General features: G+C 44.2%; 1 protein-coding gene across 1 annotated transcript in view; it reads left to right on the top strand.

The window, feature by feature from the left end:
- Nucleotides 1-21,013, top strand: part of HECTD4 (HECT domain E3 ubiquitin protein ligase 4) — a 467,625-nt gene that overhangs the window by 140,287 nt on the left and 306,325 nt on the right. The window contains 6 exon segments of the mRNA XM_030218637.1: nucleotides 10,234-10,466; nucleotides 12,308-12,453; nucleotides 13,012-13,082; nucleotides 19,210-19,315; nucleotides 20,503-20,522; nucleotides 20,525-20,615. Of these exon segments, the coding sequence (XP_030074497.1) occupies nucleotides 10,234-10,466; nucleotides 12,308-12,453; nucleotides 13,012-13,082; nucleotides 19,210-19,315; nucleotides 20,503-20,522; nucleotides 20,525-20,615 (667 nt within the window).

Below are 21,013 nucleotides of genomic sequence, written 5' to 3' on the forward strand. Positions count from 1 at the left end.
GGCCCTGGCCCTGCAGGCCTCGGTTTGTGGGGGCTGGTTGCTGTGGGTGTTTCCGCTGGGCCGAGAAGCTGCTTGATGATTCGGTGGAGGTTGGGACCTCCGGGGTACAGGAATTAGCCAAATTGGAAATGGGATCGTCCTTTTTGTCGGATGCGCTTTATGATTTGCTCGTTGCCTCGGCCAAGAATATGGCCATGCTGGTGGGGGCACATAGGGCACTGTGGTTGCGAGGTTGGGTCGCAGATGCGGCTTCCAAAGCCAAGCTTTGTTCGCTTCCTTTAAGGGGTCCATGCTTTTTGGTGAGGATTTGGATAAGTTGGTGCGCGGACTCAGTGATGCCAAGGCCCCTCGTCTTCCAGATTTTCGTCCTAAGGCGGCTTCCAGGGGTATTTCCTCCCGAGGTCGGTTTAAGGAGGCTCGCCGGTATAGGCCCGGGAGGACTAGTGGCTCCTTTAGAGGTCGGTTCTTTCAGCGCACTCAGTCCTTTCGGGGCAAACGGCGCGGCGGGCGTGATTTTCCCGCAGGAGGACAGGTGTCGGGGCGTAGTTCGCAATGAAGGTGTGCGGGCCCAGGCTCTGGTTCGGGTAGGGGCTCGGCTGAGTCTGTTTTACCAGGACTGGGTCCAAGTCACTGCGGATCAATGGGTTCTCGAGGTGGTGCGAGACGGATACGCTCTGGAGTTCGACGGCTCGCCTCCCGAAAGGTTTCTGGAGTCTCCTTGTCATTCGAGGCTCAAGCGAAAAGCGGTACGGGACACTCTGGCTCGTTTGATCAGTCTGGGGGCGGTGGTCCCTGTTCCCCCCGCTCAGCGTCGCTTGGGCTGCTATTCAATTTATTTTGTGGTCCCAAAGAAGGAGGACGCCTTTCGGCCTATCCTAGATCTGAAGGCGGTCAATGCAGCTCTAAGAGTCCCCTCTTTTCGCATGGAGACATTGAGGTCGGTCATTGTCGCGGTGCAGGAAGGGGAGTTTCTCAAGTCTTTGGATTTGACGGAGGCTTATCTGCACATTCCCATTCGGGCCGCTCATCAGCGATTTCTGCGCTTTGCGGTTTTAGGAAAGCATTTTCAGTTTTGTGCTCTGCCTTTCGGATTAGCAACGGCCCCTCGAACATTTTCCAAGATCATGGTTGTAGTGGCGGCGGCCTTGCGGAAGCAGGGTATTCTGGTACACCCGTACCTGGACGATTGGTTGATTCGGGCCAAGTCCCAGTCGGAGAGCGAGGTGTCTACTGCTCGGGTGGTGCAGTTTCTTCAGTCTCTGGGCTGGGTAGTGAACTTCGCCAAGAGTCACCTGGTGCCGTCACAGTCGCTGGAATATCTGGGGGTGCTTTTCGACACCAGGAACGGTCGAGTCTTCCTGCCGGGCCCTCGGATTCGCAAGTTGCAGGATCAGATTCGTCTGTTCCTGTCGGAGGCGGCTCCGACGGCCCGGGAGTATCTGCAAGTTCTGGGGTTGATGGCGGCCACCATAGAAGTAGTTCCGTGGGCCCGGGCGCATATGCGGCAGTTGCAGTCAGCTCTTCTCAGTCGGTGGTCACCCCTGTCGCAGGGGTTGGACGTGTGTCTTCAGCTGCCGATAAGCCCACGCCTCAGTCTCCGGTGGTGGCTAAACCCAGGAAATCTGGACAAGGGAATGCCGTTGGAGGCTCCACAGTGGGTGGTCCTCGTCACAGACGCCAGTCTTCAGGGCTGGGGAGCTCATTGTCTCGGTCAGTAGCTCAAGGTCGTTGGTCTCAGGTAGAAGCTCAGTGGTCCATCAATCGTTTGGAAACTCGGGCCATTCGGCTGGCGCTGCTGGCGTTTCAGAGTCTGCTGGTGCGGAAGGCAGTCCGGGTGTTCTGCTACAACGCCACCGCCGTGGCTTATGTCAACCGTCAGGGGGGCACAAAGAGTCAGGCGGTCGCGGAGGAGGCGGCGCTGTTGTGTCAATGGGCGGAGGTTCATCTTCTAGCGCTCTCTGCGGCACATGTGGCTGGAGTGGACAACGTGGAGGCAGACTACCTAAGCAGGCATTCTCTGGACCCAGGAGAATGGGCGCTTCAGTGGGCAGTGTTCAATCGCATTGTGTCGGTCTGGGGACTTCCCGTGATGGATCTCATGGCAACAGCCCACAATTCTCAGGTTCAGAGGTTTTTCAGTCGGCGGAGGGATCCTCGAACGGAGGGCATAGACGCGCTCCTGATGCCTTGGCCGCAGGAGTTGCTGTATGTGTTTCCGCCATGTGGCCGTTGGTCGGTCGAGTGATTCAGCGCATTGCTCGGCACCCCGGTCAAGTGATTTTGGTAGCCCCGAATTGGCCGCGTCGGCCGTGGTACGGAGATCTGGTTCGGTTGGCAGTAGCGGATCCTCTGCCGTTGTCAGAGGCAGGGGTGTTGTGTCAGGGACCGATAGTTATGCCGGATCCGGATCGGTTCTCGCTTACGGCCTGGCTCTTGAGAGGCACAGGTTAAGGAAGAAAGGTTTTTCGTCCAGAGTTATCGATACGATGTTGAGTTCGCGTAGGCAGTCCACTTCGTTGGCGTATGTCCTGGTCTGGAGAGTATTTGAGCATTGGTGTGTAGGTAGACAAGTTCTTCCCTTTCAAGCGTCGGTAACAGATGTCTTGGAGTTTTTGCAGGATGGTATGGGACAGGGGTCTGGCCCTGTCTCTTTGAAGGTGCAGGTGGCAGCTTTGTCGTGTTTTCGTGGGAAGATCCAGGGGAAGTCGTTAGCTTCTAGTCCGGATGTGGTGCGGTTTTTGAAGGGTGTTAAGTTACTGCGTCCGCCACGGTGGCGGATGGTACCTCCGTGGGATTTGAATCTCGTGCTGGAGGCTTTGGTGAGACCGCCGTTTGAGCCCTTGGTTTCGGTTTCGGATAAGGATCTGTCCCTAAAGACTGTGTTCTTGGTGGCTATTACTTCAGCCCGGCGGGTGTCGGAACTTCAGGCTTTGTCTTGTAGAGAACCCTTTTTGTCCTTTTCCAAGGAGAAGGTTTCGTTGCGCCCGGTGCTGTCCTTTGTGCCCAAGGTGGTGTCAGAGTTTCATGTGAATCAAGTTATTTCCTTGCCAGTTTTGGGTGATTTGGCGGGGGATGCGGAGCAGCGGCGACTGGCCAAGTTAGATGTGCGAAGAGTCTTGCGCTGTTACATTTCCAGAACTCGGCACTATAGACTGTCGGATCGCTTGTTCGTTCTCCATGATGGTGCAAGAAAGGGCGCGGCAGCTTCCAAAGCTACTATAGCTAGATGGTTGAAGGAGTCAATTGCGTCGGCATATTTGCTGAAGGGTCGCGTGGTTCCTAAGGAATTTTCGGCTCATTCTACCAGGGGAATGGCGACCTCCTGGGCGGAGAGTAGTATGATTCCGCCGTTAGATATTTGTCGAGCGGCGGTTTGGTCGTCTTTGCATTCGTTTGTTAAACATTACAGGATTGATGTACATGCCAAGGATGAGGCAGGCTTTGGGGCTGCAGTGTTGACCTCTGGCCTTCGTGGATCCCGCCCTTAGGATGTTACTGCTTTGGTACTTCCCACGCGTCTTGACCGGTCTGGAGGGTCGTGGAGGAAGGTGAAATTAGGTCTTACCTGCTAATTTTCTTTCCTCTAGACCCTCCAGACCGGTCAAGGCCCGCCCTGTCTGTACTTTAGGCCAGGAGGTTTGTTTTAGTCTGGTCTTTCTGTTGTTCTATCTTGGCAGCTGTTGAGTGTGATTTCTATGGTTTCAGACTTTTGTTGTTATGAGTCTGGTTAGGTGTGACCGTGTTTGAGAGTCCACCTGTGGACGCACACACAATAAAAAGGGCACAATGAAAGAGATGAAGAAAGTGTCCAGTTGGCAGTGACCACGTACAGGGTAGTTAGTTGTAGTTGGTGTTTTGGTTTTCTCTGCTTTGTCAGGGTTATACTGGCTAGTGGATGTACTGCACAGGTTATATATACAGTATTCAAAAGCTCAGTGTTTCTCAGTCTCCCTCTGCTGGTAGGAGGACATAACCCACGCGTCTTGACCGGTCTGGAGGGTCTAGAGGAAAGAAAATTAGCAGGTAAGACCTAATTTCACCTCACTTGACCCTACCTGTCCCTCCATCTCCCTCCTACTCTTCCTCTCCAAGTTACTTGAACACGCCGTACACAGCCGTTGCCTTGATTTTCTCTCCTCTCATGCGATCCTCGATCCGCTTCAATCTGGCTTTCGCCCCTTACACTCAACAGAAACGGCGCTATCTAAAGTCTGCCATGACCTCTTCCTTGCCAAATCCAAAGGCCACTACTCCATCCTCATCCTCCTCGACCTATCCGCCGCTTTTGACACTGTCAATCACAATTTACTTCTTGCCACACTGTCCTCCTATGGGTTCCAGGGCTCTGTCCTCTCCTGGTTCTCCTCTTATCTCTCCCACCGTACCTTCAGAGTACATTCTCATGGTTCTTCCCCCACCCCCATCCCACTCTCTTTTGGAGTTCCTCAGGGATCTGTCCTTGGACCCCTTCTTTTTTCAATCTACACCTCTTCCCTGGGCTCCCTGATCTCATCTCATGGTTTCCAATATCATCTTTATGCTGACGACACCCAGCTTTATCTCTCCACACCAGACATCACTGCGGAAACCCAGGACAAAGTATCGGCCTGCTTATCCAACATTGCTGCCTGGATGTCCAACCGCGCCACCTGAAACTGAACATGGCCAAGATCGAGCTTATTGTCTTCCCACCCAAACCCACTTCTCCTCTCCCTCCACTCTCTATCTCAGTTGATAACACCCTCATCCTCCCCGTCTCATCTGCCCGCAACCTCGGAGTCATCTTCGACTCCTCCCTCTCCTTCTCTGCGCATATCCAGCAGATAGCCAAGACCTGTCGCTTCTTCCTCTATAACATCAGCAAAATTCGCCCTTTCCCCTGAGCACACCACCCAAACTCTCATCTACTCCCTCATTACCTCTCGCCGTGACTACTGCAACCTACTCCTCACTGGCCTCCCACTTAGCCATCTATCCCCCCTTCAATCCATTCAGAACTCTGCTGCACGTCTTATCTTCCGCCTGGACCGATATACTCATATCACCCCTCTCCTCAAGTCACTTCACTGGCTTCCGATCAGGTACCGCATACAGTTCAAGCTTCTCCTGCTAACCTACAAATGCATTCAATCTGCAGCCCCTCCTTACCTCTCTACCCTCATCTCCCCTTACGTTCCTACCCGTAACCTCCGCTCTCAAGACAAATCCCTCCTTTCAGTACCCTTCTCCACCACCGCCAACTCCAGGCTCCGCCCTTTCTGCCTCGCCTCACCCCATGCTTGGAATAAACTCCCTGAGCCCATATGCCAAGCCCCCTCCCTGCCCATTTTCAAATCCTTGCTCAAAGCCCACCTCTTCAATGTCGCCTTTGGCACCTAACCACTATACCTCTATTCAGGAAATCTAGACTGCCCCAACTTGACCTTTCGTCCTTTAGATTGTAAGCTCCTTTGAGCAGGGACTGTCCTTCTTTGTTAAACTGTACAGCGCTGTGTAACCCTAGTAGCGCTCTAGAAATGTTTAGTAGTAGTAGTAAAAGACTTGAGCTAAATCTAATAAAATAAATAAATTCAATGGATGAAGTGCTAATAAAGCATTGGTTCTTAGTTCTGTCATCAGGACATACCTAATGATATGGTGTCTTTCACATACATATTTATTATGAACATATTGAAAGGATATTGCTTCCCACCGAAGGCTTACTAATAATCAGTAGTTTTGAGATGGTTCATAAGGTGGTAAATATCTTAAATTAGCTGGATAGTAGCTAGTAAAGAATAAATCTCCTTTGTTGGGGAAGTGAAAGAAAAGACAGAGATGAAGTAGGATCTATAATTTTTCAGTAGAAAGAGAAATGGGTAGACTTAAAAGCCTGTTTACAAAATTGAGTAGCTGTTTAACACAAGAGTTACCCCACACTGACAGGGTGTTAACTGTTGGCCGTGCTAATTACTGTATTAAATAGCTAATGAGGGAATTGCCATTTTGAGGTATAGGATGAATGGGAATGATACAAAATGACACATAATTAGCAGCTGCTGGCAATACTTAGTGGGTTCTTGATTTTCTTATGACATGTGTGAATAAACCACAAAAACACATATACAGAAAAACACCCAAAATTAGAAGCACTTATACTTTTATTGACATGCATAAATCATCAGGTACAGGCACTCTGCAGATCTCAGAAGTGGTACATCAGCAGCTTACACAGGAATTCTTGCCCAGGCTGCTATGGCAACAAGACTCCAGGCAAGGTGGGTGCTGGAGGGACACTCACAGGTAGGGAGTTGCAGAACCCTTTCTATATCCCATGGGCAGATGATTCTCTCACAAGAACACCCATACCTAACTCAATTATACCTTTTTCCCATGTAGAGGGCATTGGCCAGGAAATCCAATCAGAGTTTGCTTAGATCTTTCATATTATCCTCATTTTCTTTGTAATAACAATTGTATCTTCTACCCTGGAATGGCGATACCATAACAGGTCTTTGTAAGCCACATTGAGCCTGCAAATAGGTGGGAAAATGTGGGATACAAGTGCAATAAATAAAGAAAGAAAGAAAGAGAGAGAGAAAAAAAAGAGAAAGTTAACATCCTTGATGAGGAGGAAGAACAAATTAATTCTTGTATCAGAGGTTTCATAGAAACCTGTGGTAGAGGGATTCAGTATCTAGGCAGCGTAAACATAGGCATCATAGGAGCCGACTCTGTGGGTGCTTGAGCACCCCCAATATTGAGAAAATTCCTTGTGTGTCGAGGGAGGGGTTATTTCCATTGGGCTTAGCACCCCCAATAATTACGAAAAGTTGTCTCCTATGATAGGCATGTATATATGTATTTATTTATTTCAGAACATTTATACCCCGCTTTATACTACTTAAAGCAGCCTCAAAGCGGCTTACAATGAACTGTGAAAACAAGTACAATGACAGTAAAGAGGGCAGAAGAATCAGAGTGAGAAGGGAAGGGAAAATGCACTGAAAGGCTGTGGCCAGATCAGAGGGGACACAAGTACAATGAAAACAGAAATTGATTAGATAACAAGAAACAAAAAGGAAAGTTGTCTCCTATGATAGGCATGTATGTAGTTTTAGATAAAGGAAAAACAGACTGTGAGGCCAAAGGTAAAAAAAAGAAAAAAAAAAGGGATTGGATGAAGGCCTTGAATACTTTGGGAGTTTTCTAGACCTCTGGAAAGTCTTAATTTCTGATAACAGAAATTGGTTAGTTTTCTTCTGCATCAGGGGATTACACCTTGCAGTTGTGGAGGTTATCACCATGTCTTAACTACTAACAACAAATACAGAATTGTAGCTAACTGCATTCTGTCATAGTATTTGTCTGCATTTAACTATTGCAGCCCTCCCAAAGGTGCTGGAAACACCCCCAACAGTTACTGCAGAGCTTTTGCACCTAATGCACCTTAATGTTTGCAGTTAACAAGTGTTAGGTGCTAATCTTTAGCACACTGTAGTAAATTTTAGGTTGGTCTGATGATATTTATGTGCTGTTGCATCAGGGGCGTAACTACGGGTGGGCCTGGATGGGCCCAGGCCCACCCAATCTCGGCTCAGGCCCACCCAAATGACTGGAACGGCGACTTTTTTACTCGGTCGCAGCGATGACCGGGCGGGCAGTGCTTCGGTAGTAAAAGCAACAAGGAGGCAGGTCGACTGCTCCGTCATTCGCTTCCCTGCTTGCCCTCTGCGTCCCGCCTTCCTCTGACGTCATTTCCTTTCGGGCAGGCGGGACGCTGAGAGGGCAGGGAAGCGAAGGACAAAGTCGAACCTAGCTCCTTGTTGCTTTTCCTACCGCTGCCTGCCCACTTGTTCGTCGCTGCAACTTCGGGAGTGCAAACAGCAAGCAAACCTGTGAGCTGCTTCATCCACGTTGTCCTTACAGGTGGCTGGGAGATGCTGCAAAGGGGGAGAGGGGGGGAGACGCTGGACAGAAGGGGATGGGCAGAAACAGGATGGGCAGGGGAGAGAGGACAACTGCTGGACAACAGGGATTGATGGAGGGGATAGGGGAGAGAGGAAATTTGCTGGAAATGGATGGAGGAGAGGGCAGGGGAGAATGGAGAGTTGCTGGACGGAGCGGAGGGCAGGGGAAGGAGGAGAATTGCTGGGGATGGATGGAGGGGAAAGGGGAGAGAGGAAATTTGCTGGAGATGGATGGAGGAGGGGCAGGGGAGAATGGAGAGTTGCTGGACGGAGCGGAGGGCAGGGGAAGGAGGAGAATTGCTGGACATGGATGGATGGATGGAGGGGAAAGGGGAGAGAGGAAATTTGCTGGGTATGGTTGGATGGATGGAGGGGAGGGCAGGGGAGAATTGCTGAACATGCAGGGGACAGAGGACATTTGCTGGATATGGGTGGATGGAGGAGATGGGAGGGGAGAATGGAGAGTTGCTGGACAGATGGAGGGAGGGGAGAAAAGTCAGGGAGGAGATGCGCATGGATGGAGGGGAGGGAAGAGAGCAGACATGCTGGACATGGATGGCGTGGAGGGCCGGAAAGAGAGGAAAAATGTTGGACAAGGATGGAGGGAAGGAAAGATAAAGGAAGGAGATGCACATGGATGGAGGGGAAGGGAGGAGAGGAGAAATGCTGGACATGGATGGAGGGAGGGAAGACAGAGGAAGTAGATGCGCATGGATGGAGGGGAGGGAAGACAGGAAGTAGTAGATGCACATGGATGGAGGGGAGTGAGGAGAAATGCTGGACATGGATGGAGGGGAAACTGCTGAGTTTAAGGGCTGGTTTGGAACACGTTGAGGGCAGATACTGAAACTCGAGGAAGGCTAGGGACAGGGCTACAGATGGTAGACAGGTCACATAAGGACACAGGAGGATGGTGGACATGGTGAGAGAAAAAATATCAAATGGAAAGAAGACACTGCATAAAACAGAAGACACTGGGACCAAAGTGAATAGATCGGACAACAAAGGTAGAAAAAAGTATTTTATTCAGAATTTATTAATTGGAATATGTCAGATTTTTGAAATGTGCATCTGTGATATTTTGCATGTAAGTTTCAATTTTTCTGGTATTGCTGCATGCTGAGTCTGACTTCTTGAGTTAACTTTCCAGTTCAGTATTTTGCCTTCATATTTTTTGATTTCTAGTTCATTGTGTCATGTCTGTTGTGTCATGTGTTCTTCATGTGTAATCAGGTTGCAGTATTCTCTAGCGTGTAGTATTTGCAGCCCTTTTTGTTTTGCTTTTTTTTTTTCACGAGGTAGTGTATTGGTGTTTTAGAGCCTAGTGTAATTACAGTTCTGCCTTTTCAAGCATAAGGTTGTAGCTCATCCTGTCCTTGGAATTAGTGCTGTTATGGTTTAGTAAGGGTATGAGTGTGTTTTTGCACAAGTTTGTGTATAGCATTTTGCAGTGGAGAGATTGTGGGATAATGTAATTATATTTAAAAATATCAATTTTTCCATTAAGTATGTATGTGGTTATACTGATGCAGGGCAGCTGTTGGGCAGACTACTTAGAAAACCATCATCAAGTGAATTCTAAGGCATTATTTTGTAGGATCCCAAGAGACACTACTCATATAGACATTGCATGCCCACCCATATTAGCTCTGGGCCCACCCAAAATCTCAGGTCTGGCTACGCCACTGTGTTGCATTCTGTTACTAGTTGCATTGTCCTTGGAATGCCGGTGATCGATTATGGGTCCAGTTCTAGTCACTATTTTCATATTTGGTACTGCAGAGGGTTGATAGAAAAAGAATGTCTTTTTCTAAGTGATTCTAAGATTTGAAAGAGTATAAGCATTTTAGGTGGGGTGGAAAAAAAGAGCAATCTTAAGGAAGTGATCTAAAGCTTGGCAACTAAGAATCTGTTAAAAAGTACAATCATGCATTTGGTATACAGAAACCCAAGGGGGCAACACAGGATAAGATGCTAGTGAGCGCAATTAAAAAAAAAAACAAAAAACAAAGCATGGAGGGTTGTTCTCATGGCTTCCAATAGTATGGCAAGAGCAAAATACAGAAGAATGCAAGTAATTGGAACACAGTACTGGAATTCAAGAAAGTATAGAACAATGAGAGAGAATTAGGAAGGAGGAAAGTCTAAAGGAGGTGAGAAGCTGGCTTGGTAGTACAGCAGAAGGAATGAACAGATATCACTGTATGCCATCATCATATTGTATATTTCTGTCTTTATTTTATTGGAGCTTTCACTTTGTAACCATTTCTGTTTTATTTTGTAGGAGAGGCTGTAACCACAAATGAAGTTATAAACCAATTATTGCACCATGTTGGTGCCATGTGTATCCACCAACTCAATCTACTTGCTGCCAGTAACAGTCCACCTATAACTAATTTTTTGGGGAAACAGCATCCTATTGAACCACATCACCTCAGCAGTATTTGTGACATAATGGAGAAAGCCATGGTCAATGGAGATACATGTATTATCCGCTGTATCCTTGTTGTTTTTCAGGTACAGGTATCTCTCAAACCTTTTTTTTTTTTTTTTTTTTAAGATAAAGTTCCATAGCGCATCTTGAATAACTCTAAATCCAATTTCTTCCACATTAAGAATTGGTAATAATTACTGTATTCTTGGGCAAATCATTCACTCCACGAAATCAATTTTATAATGTTATAATTATGCTGTTGTCACTGAAGCCAAGAGCATGTCAGAAACTTCAGCAAATTGTTTGGTTATGTTGCAGGAATACAGTGAAAGGTTTGACACACACACATATAGTAGTCAGGGCCGTGCTGATGCAGTAAGCGAGGTAAGCGCCGCAGGGGGGCACTTGCCTTCGAGGGGCGCCACTGCCCTGCCGTCCGTCTGCTCACTTGCAAAATCTTTCTCCTGAACTTGTGATTCTCCTATCTCCGCTGCCCTCCCCTTTTCATGCAAAGGAGCAGTATTAATTGAGGCAGGCACGCTTTTCAAGTTACGTGAGAATACAACCAGATTGCTATTTATGCTTCAGTTTGGGGCTAGCTCCTCAGTCAGGGTGAGTTTCAGAGCTTGAAACAGCATTCAAATTAAAGAGAACCTGAAATTTTAAAAGTGCTAAAAATAATTTTTAAAAGTATTTGCCTTAAATCTAATTGCAGAATTCAGGTGCTGGGAGTCTGTACTTGGTTGTCATATGCTCAGATTTGTTTAAATCATATGCAAATTAGTCCGGGGTTTTTTGCTAAACATTCCTATGAGTGTCTGTATGTTAATCTGCATTCAAATAGAGCTCTCTGATTGGATGATCAGCTTCTGTTAAGAAATCTGCCCGGGAAGTGAACAGAGTGAGAGCTGTCCTTTGCCAAGAGAGACATCCAGCTGTGACTTCCTGTGTTTGTTGACTGAAGTTATAAAAGAGTGCCTGATTGTGGTAAATGAGAAAATATAAGTGAAAAGAGACCGATAGTCTGCAGGGGGGCACCAGAGACCCTAGGCACGGCCCTGATAGTAGTGGCCAGATAATAATCTCTTTCAAACTTGCAGGTTGGAGATTTGAGTCTGTATATTTAAACATCATTAGGAAGCCAAATACATTCTGGTTATTTTTGTGCAGTTATGTATAAGAAGTTGCCAGATTTACATTTAGACTTTCTGTAACTACTGCTACACTACATAACATATTTTAAAGATAGAACCAGATATAGAACAAACAAATTTAGATTTGTAACCAAAAATCAGATGACTTTAGCAGGTATAAATTTTGTTTAACTACAAAGAGAGATCTAATGAATGAGGGACTTGAATTATCAGAGATTTGTTAAAGCGATATAGAAGAAACAGACTGGTAGTAAATTAGTCCCTGCCAAGGTGTTCAGTGACTTGTATGAAATGATTATTAGTGTTAACCTGATTGCTTGTGGTTATGTATTCACAAATTTTCCAGTGCAACTAAAAAGAACGGACTAACTTGATTAACAGCCAGAAGTCTGTACAGAAAATAGTTGAAGTACATGCGTGAAGGTTTGGGTTGCTTTGCATGTGCTTAGCCCATAGTTTTTTATGATTGGAACTGAAATGCAAGGTCTTCAGTTTATTCAAAGAGTTAAATAAGAGGGAAAAATTCCATTTTTTAGTTACAAAATAGAATTCCAATAATTGCCAAGCATACATCCCTGAGGAATAAGTTTTATTTTTTTTCCTACTAAACCTTGGATTGAAACACTTTTAATGCCAATTTGTCTGTTGTCTTCTGAAATGTGTTCAAAAGTGGATCAACTTAGAGAGTGTTAAATTGTGGTTTTTTTTAATATATGGTAAGAGCTTTTAAATGTGTACTCAAAGTAGTTTCTCAAAAATTCTGTTTGTAGGTGGTATTTAAATTTTTCTTTAGCTCGCAAACTGAGAAGAATCGTGACATAGTTCGACGATCTGGGCTTCTACTTTGGCAACTGCTGATGGCACCAAAAGACCAGATTTGCCCAGAAATTCAAAAGGAAGTCTGTCTGGCAATCAGGTAAACAAAATGTTTGGGTTTTTTTTTTTTTGCACACTTGTGATAATCTACAATTGTTGACTAAATTTTAAGCACCCCAATCAAATTGTATGTTTCAATGAATTCTTAAATCTTCCCTTGTTCTGTAAGAGTGAATTATCTTCATTTTCAAATATTCATACAGATGTTTAGAGAAGCCTATATTGGGTGGTAGTAGATAGAAAATCACAAGCTGAGAAGTTGCAAGGATTGGATTGTTTGTTCAGCTGTGGAATTGTCTTTAGTAATTGAAAGCCAAAATAGTCACTACATTTTTTTGGAGCTCACTGACACTAAACTTACTAAAAACTTAAGGCTCTATTTACTAAGCATTTTTCCCGTAGAAACAAAACAGGAGGTAAATTTTCTTCTGTAAATTAGACCTTTAGGGGCCATTTTACTAAAGCTTAGCACATGCTAAATGCTGAGAATCCTATTGGTATAAAATGGGCTTCTTAGCATTTAGTGCGTGCTAAGCTTTAGTAAAAGGGCCCCTTAGTGAACAAATGTATATACAGTTTTTTTTTCCTTCTATTTTAGTTCCGGTTTAAACATTCTGTATCCTGGAGAAGTAGAACTGGATAACTTACTTAAACTGGTCTTAACTGAAGGTAAGAGATTTTCACTATTAACATTTGGCTCTTGCCTGCCTTTTGTAGCTTGTACCTTTTTCTTTGGTAGCTCAAGGCAAGTTCCATATGTATGCTAAGTATTTCTTTGTCCCCAGAGGGCTTACAGTCTAGTTTTGCACCTGAGGCAATGCGGGGTGAAATTATTTTCCCTAAGTAATCATATAAAATTTGTGGAGTAGGAAAACTGTTTTGCTTTCTTCTGATGATCTTGTAAGTATTTGATATACTGTATGTTACACCTTTGATTAAGGTTTTTTTTTTTAAATCATTGGGCTACACAACGGCCCTTGGAACTTCGAAAGATCTACATGTCACAGACAATCATGTATTTATTTTTCGTTTTATTTGATTTGATTACTTGCTTCACCAAAAACATTTGAAGCAAGGAACAATAAAAGCAAAATTATAAAGTATAATAAAACAATTGGATCTTACCCCTGTCCTGCCACACAATAAGGCCAAATCTGTTTCTGAGAAGGTCAGTGTCTCTTGATATTACTTTGCCATACTTTCCACACCTAGCTCTTATACAATCTAAAATAACAGGGGTGATTTATTTCCAGAGAACCTTAAATGTTTCAGGTATGATTTCCACTTCACCTTTTGCTACTTCTTCCTGGTAGAAACAAGAATAAGTCTCTTGGATACCTAGGTATCATTTTTTACTCTAAACTCTCTTTTGACCAGCAAATCTCTGAGGTTATCAAATCTGGTTTCCTATCATTGCTTTGTCTCCGTTCCATTAGAAGTCTCTTGGAGTTTCCTGCTATGCATACACTTATTCATGCATTTCTGATTTCTAGATTGGATTATTGCAATGGTTTATACGCCAGTATCACTAAAGCTCAACTCCGCTGTCTCCAAACTACAAAATGCAAAACTTGAACATCTAAAGCTGCTATTTCAAATGCTAGATTCAATAAAGACTCCAGCTTGCAGTCTTGCAAGTCCTTCAATGCCGTTCCATCTTCTACTGGAATCGTTGCCTTTTTAGTAGCTGTTATCACTAAAGCATCTTATCTTTGGCAGTTAGAACCTTTATTTTTCTTCAGGAAGCAAGGGATCTTACTCATAGCACTTCCAACCATAAGCTCCAACTCTGGACCATCTTTCTCAGCTGAGATAAGAGCATAGCCTGATGAAATGGGAAGGCCTTAGAAGGTTTACTTATACCTTTAGAGTAGGGTCTGCAGAAGAACCTGACTCCTGAACAGGCTCTGTAATACTTAATGTTTCTAAGAACTGAAAAGTCATTCCTGGAAGCATAGGCGGTCGGTGGCCCAACTGTTTGGGGAGGCTAAAGGGGGCGGGGTTAGGGGTAGGGCCAGGGGCGGAGCTTACATCCATAATTGTCTGACAACGCACAGAAAAAAAATAAGTAAAAATAAAATAGTCACAATACCTTTTATTGAATTTAGATATGTATCATATGTCAAAGAATAAGTGGTTGCTCAAGCATATACTAACCACAAGCCCTCAACTGCAAAACACTATGCACAACTATGCTGTCTGAGCATTTAGTTTTTCTATTAGCTTTGGTCCCAGAAAGTGTCTTCTTTCCATTTGATATTTTTTCTCTCACCATGTTCACCGTCCTTATGCGTCCTGTCTACCATCTGTAGCCCTGTCCCTATCCTTTCTCCAGTTTCAACATCTGCCTTCAAAGTGTTCCGATCGAGCCCTTAAATTCAGCAATTTCTCCTCCATCCATATCCAGCATTTCTTCTCAGTCCCCTCCCCTCCATCCATGTGCATCACCTTCCTCTGCCTTCCCTTCCCTTCCCTCCATCCATGTCAAGCATTTCTCCTCTCTCCCTTCCCCTCCATCCGTGTGCATCTCCTTCCTTAGTCTTTCTTTCCCTCCATCCTTGTCCAACATTTCTCCTCTCTTCCTTTCCCTTTACTCCATCCATGTCCAGTGTTTCTCCTCTGTTCCCTCCTCTCCATCCATGTGCATCTCCTTCCTGACTTCCTTCCCCTCCATCCATGTGCATCGCCTTCCTGACTTCCCTCCCCTCCATCCATCCATGTCCAACAAATTTCCTCTCTCCCCTGCCCTCCCCTCCATCCATGTCCAGGAACTCTCCATCTCCCCTGCCCTCTTCTCCATCCACCCATATCCACCAAATTTCCTCTCTCCCCTCCCCCTATTCATCCATCCATCCATGTCCAGCAATTCTCCTCTCTCCCCTGCTCTCCCCTCCATCCATGTCCAGGAACTCTCCATTCTCCCCTGCCCTCTCCTCCATCCACCCATATCTACCAAATTTCCTCTCTCCCCTGCCCCTATTCATCCATCCATGTCCAGCAATTCTCCTCTCTCCCCTGCCCTCCCCTCCATCCATGTCCAGGAACTCTCCATTCTCCCCTGCCCTCTCCTCCATCCACCCATATCCACCAAATTTCTTCTTTCCCCTGCCCCTATTCATCCATCCATGTCCAGCAATTCTCCTCTCTCCTCTGCCCTCCCTTCCATCCATGTCCAGGAACTCTCCATTCTCCCCTGCCCTCTTCTCCATCCACCCATATCTTGCAAATTTCCTCTCTCTCCTGCCCTCTCCATCCATCCATGTCCAGCAATTCTCCTCTCTCCCTTGCCCTCCCCTCCATCCATGTCCAGGAACTCTCCATTCTCCCCTGCCCTCTCCTCCATCCATCCATATCCAGCAAATTTCCTCTCTCCCCTGCTCCATCCATCCATCCACGTCCAGCAATTCTCTTCTCTTCCCTGCCCTCCCCTCCATCCATGTCCAGGAGCTCGCCATTCTCCCCTGCTCTCTCCTCTATCCACCCATATCCAGTAAGTTTCCTCTCTCCCCTGCCCCTATTCATCCATCCATGTCCAGAAAATTTCCTCTCTCCCCTGCCCCTGTTCATCCATCCATGTCCAACAATTCTCCCCTGCCCTCCCCTCCATCCATCCATGTCCAGCAACTCTCCATTCTCCCCTGCCCTCTCCTCCATCCATCTCCAGGAAATTTCCTCTCTCCCCTGAGCCCTCCATCCATGTCCACGCAATTCTCCTCGCTCCCCTTCCCTCCCCTCACTCATGTCCAGCAATTCTCTCTCTTCCCTGCCCTCCCCTCCTCTCCTGTCCAGCGATTTCTGCTCTCCCCATGCCCTGCTCTCGCCTCCATCCATCCATGTCCAGCAATTCTCCTCTCTCCCCTGCCCTCCCCTCCATCCATCCATGTCCAGCAATTCTCCTCTCTCCTGCATCCTCTAAACTGTTTAATGAAGCTGTTAGCCTGAGTCAAACCATCTGGTTCAAAGGAAGCCTCGAAGAAGAGGGAATTGCCAATAAACATAAGTGTGATGTAGAACAAAGCTTTATGCATAAGAAGAATGAGCCCTGGGGAGATAAAAATCTGCTGATGGCTGCACAGATGTTGAAACCTCCGTTTGAACTCTCTCCTGTAAAGGGCCGAGAAAGAGAAGAAGCCTCAGAAGAGGAAACAGGTGTGTCAACAATAATTGATCCATGCTCTGAGGCAAAATTGCTTATCCCACCATTTTTGAGGCACCCGTGGAACTTCTCTTAACGGAGGTACTAGGAGAGAATTTGCTATTCAACCAGGCAATTCTGTGCAACAAGCCTCATGGTGCCCAGAGAAACTGCTCCATTGATTGCCACAAAAAGGAACAAAAGAAGGGTCTTCACAAGATGCACCAAAGTAAAAAATCAGCAGTGACCATCAAATGAAGAGATGATGTAACCAAGAAGTATTTATAACACTGACCTGACATGGCTGTGTTTTGACATGTATAGTGTGCATCAGGAGACACTGATTTTAAGTCATATACTCACTATCAATGTTGAAGGCTTTCTGTTTCTCTGGTATCCTGATAAGTAGTAGTGGTATCCTGTGCCTCCATCTTACAGAAAGGTTTGTATTCCCAGGAGCTTTCTGTAAAGATTTATAAAAAAATAATGTTGGAATGAACTTCTCGGTCACATTGCCTCTTCATTTGAGGGTTGCCACTGGGTTTTTTTGCCATCAATTTCCACACAATGAGCAGTGGATGGTAGTGGAGAGCTCCTGAGTAGACTCCCTTCTAGATGTTTGGAAGGGTTGTAAATAAAACTCTATTCACTCTCCTCCATTGACAAAAATGGCCATTTAATCTTACCCTCTGTTTTCTATCTAATAATCAATTCTTAATCCACAGAAGGTCATGTCTTCTATCCTATGACTCTAATTTTCTCAGGAGTCTCTCATGAGGAACTTTGTCAAAAGCTTTCTGAAAATCTAGGTATACTATATCAACTGGCTCACCTTTATCCACATGTTTGTTCACGCCTTCAAAGAAATGAAGCAAATTGGTGAGGCAAGAACTCCCTTGGCTGAACCCATGTTGACTCTGTCCCATTCAGTGGAAAATAAATCTGTTGGCTCAGGCTGTTTGCTGTGTGAGTGAATATTCTATCACTGTTTCATTATTGCTACTGGTATTACATATTAAGGGCATTAGCTTTAAACTTTGTTTTAATTTGTTTAATCAGCCTTTCCTTAACATGCACATGGTTTTGCTTTTTAAACCTAAAGGTGAAACCTAAGGGTAGTTAAACAATTAGGTATAAACAGTGTTTTTTCTGACTTTACTTGTTTTGGACTTCTTTGGGTCCCTTCTACTGATTTGTCTATCTGTTACTGCTGTCTAGAATTTTGGAAGATGGAAATGTGAAAAGAAAAATTAAGTTTTGGATGTACTTTGAGTCTATGTAGGTTTGTTTACTAAGTTTGTGTGGATATGGAATATGGATGCCTGTTATGCATTGTGCATGTATGCATATCGCTGTGATGATCTCTGAACATATGAAATGGCATCATTAAAGAACAGACTTTTAAATGCCCATTTGGGTATGTTTTGCTAGTCTCAGCTTTGTTACATCATGTTTCAGACTTACCATCTACTTGCTCCCATGATATAATTGTTCCATTTCTGGGGCTATCATTGACAGTGAGCCAGAGCCAGCTGTTGGGTCTGAGCTATCCATAACTCTCACATAGCTGTGGTAGATTCATGATCTTAAGAAAATTTTGCAGGCAGCAGTTACGAGTCATTTAGGTTATTGGAACATATTTTCTGTGGGCCTTCCGAAAAGACATCTTGGCAGAGGGGCTGTAGTTATATGAATGGCTTTAATGGATTCAATTGCCATTTTAAATAACTGAAATACCAAACTAAGTATAAGAAGTCCACATGAAATGCAGTATTGATGTTGCTGATTAACTCACTGTATTAATTGTATTGTAATTTACCTTGCCAAGACATTAGTTCAAAAAGAGGATATACCTTTTAAATTAAATGATTAGGACCCTAGAAAGTGGTGCCCAATTTTCAAAAAAATTGCAGGGTCTATTCAGATCAGTCTTGCAGGATGCCTTTGTTTCAGGATAAGAATCGCTGTGCACATTCACAACTAGCAGTGATTGTCTAATTGGTCAGCCTGGAACATGATCCAATATACATAGTATGAACTTTACTCAAGAAAAAGAATATCTATAAAGTGAAATAAAATTAAACCTATTCAAGGGAAAAGTTAGTTAACAAAATTGCAGAAAAACCTGCCAGTTATAGAGCTTGACAGTATTTGGCTTGCATATTTCTAGGCCTTGTTTATACCCTAAATTGCACAATACCTGATGTAGGGAGTCATTTATGAACAGCACATGTTAAAGCCATTAACATGCTGTATTTGCCACAGGGCTCATTTTATGCAATTGACTCTGCAAACATAAAGGGGCTCTTTCACTAAAGCTTAGCCACGTGCTAATGGACATTAGCATGTGTTAAGTGGCACATGGCTCATAGGTATAAAAATAGGACATGCAGCATTTAGCACATGCTAATTTTGTTAGTGTGGGTTAAGCTTTAGTAAAAGGGCCCCAAAATAGATAATGGAGTAGAGCAGAGACTGTTAGTGAATGACTCCCTTAAGTCTGAAATGTATTGTTTCCAAATGTGTTTGGGGTTGTTTTTTTTTTTTTTTTTAAAAATATCAAAAAGTCCCAGATGTTTAGACTTCAGATATGTAGAAAAATGAATCCAAAATTAGATGGCCAAAGGTTGTCATTGTCATTCCTGAGCTTTTGGTTAACAGGAGAGAGAAATGATGGACTTTCCTTGCTTCGAGATGTAATCCTGACAAATTTAGCCGAACAGCTGCAGAATAACAGATTTGGAAGTGAAGATGATGAGCATTACAGGTAAAATGATGTCTATAGCTTGTTCTAATGTAACAGTATGTCACATAATCTGAAATCAGAGCTGGTATTCTGTGGTAGATTAAATTGAGTTGAAAATAATCATTATCTTTTTGAAGAGATTTTTGATATGGTTTCTTTATCTCTGTTTTACTTACTGGCATTGACAAATTAGTTCTCTTTGGACTCCTTTTACAAAGGTGTGCTAACGATTAGTGCATGCTAAATGCTAAGAAGCCCATTGTAATAAAATGGATGTCTTAGCATTTAGTACACGTTAAATCCGTTAGCACACCTAAGTGAAAGGAACCCTTTGTTATCTAGTCAGAAGCTATGAGAAACTGAGCATTTCCTTTGAAAAATAGCACAACTCTCTCATCCTTCCTGCCCTTCCTTTTTGATTATTTGCGCTTTCATTTCAGTTGGTACTGGCATCACTGGACCACAATGCCATAAGCCTTCATTTGCATCTATCTAGGGTTTCCCTTCCCCTGTCATCTAGTCAAGCATCAGCCCTTGCAAGTTGTCACAAAATCCAAGTCTAGCCGTGGAGTGTTGTAGATCATATGTGATGACCAGGACTTCCACCCAACAGTGTTTGTGGACTGCTTCACGCAGCTTCAGCTAGGCTTAGGAACCAATAATTTTTTTTTAAACCATTTTGAAGCCTTTGTTGTGTGAAGGAGTCGAGTGTTTAGTGCAGCAGACTCTGATCCTGGCAACTGGGTTCGCTTCCCTGCGATCCTATAGACTCTGGGCAAGTCACTTAACCCTCCATTGTCCCAGGTACAAATAAGTACCTGTATATAATGTAGAAACCGCTTTTGATGTAGTTGGAAAAAAACCACAGAAAGGCGGTATTATAAAAGTCCCATTCCCTTCCCCCCCCTTTCCCTTTTCTAATCTTAGGGCCCTGTTTACTAAGATACGTTAGTGTTTTTAGCGCGCCAACCATGTAGGCGCCTATAAGGGATATTGTAGGCACGTACATGATTAATGCGTTGTTAAAAACATGCACCTATAAAGCGCTTAGTGATTATTATTTACTGGGAAGGCATGTGTCCATTCTTTTGCATAGCAGGTTGATTGTGGGTAGTTCTTGAGATATTTATTGATTTTCAGCTGTTGGCAATTAACAGCTATTTAATTTACATTTAGTTATAAACCATCAGTGCTATATTTTTTGAAAGGCTTACAGATGAGCTTCTGCACTTATTCTGAAGATTGTTGTTCGAGAATCCTGCATCTTAATCAACAAGTGCCAAACTGTAACTAAAAAAGATTTTCAGAGACTTCTGTCAACCTGCCTGTATGTAACAGAATTTGATATTTTGCTTAAAGGCATTATTTTTTCACTGTATGAATTGTGCAGTACTTGATAATATTATTTAATGGAATCACAATTGTTTTGTCTGTGATGAGAAAAAGGATTCAAAATATTAGTAATACTTATCAAACATCATTAGATACCATTTATAAGAATATTTGTTTTAACAAAAGCTTCTCTTCTTTTCCTCATCTACCTCATCTTGGACTATTGCTACTAAACATTATTCTGATTACCCACTTTAAATCTGGTCCCAAAGACATTCCTCTCTAAAGGAATCCACTTCGTTATCTAAAGTTGTTTTAGATGGTGAGAGTATAGTGGGTTGTGTGCAGTGAGGTATTTTTATTATTGCTCTTTTATCAGTTAAGATT

This window comes from Microcaecilia unicolor, chromosome 11 (assembly GCF_901765095.1).
Source record: "Microcaecilia unicolor chromosome 11, aMicUni1.1, whole genome shotgun sequence".
Lineage (NCBI taxonomy): Eukaryota > Metazoa > Chordata > Amphibia > Gymnophiona > Siphonopidae > Microcaecilia > Microcaecilia unicolor.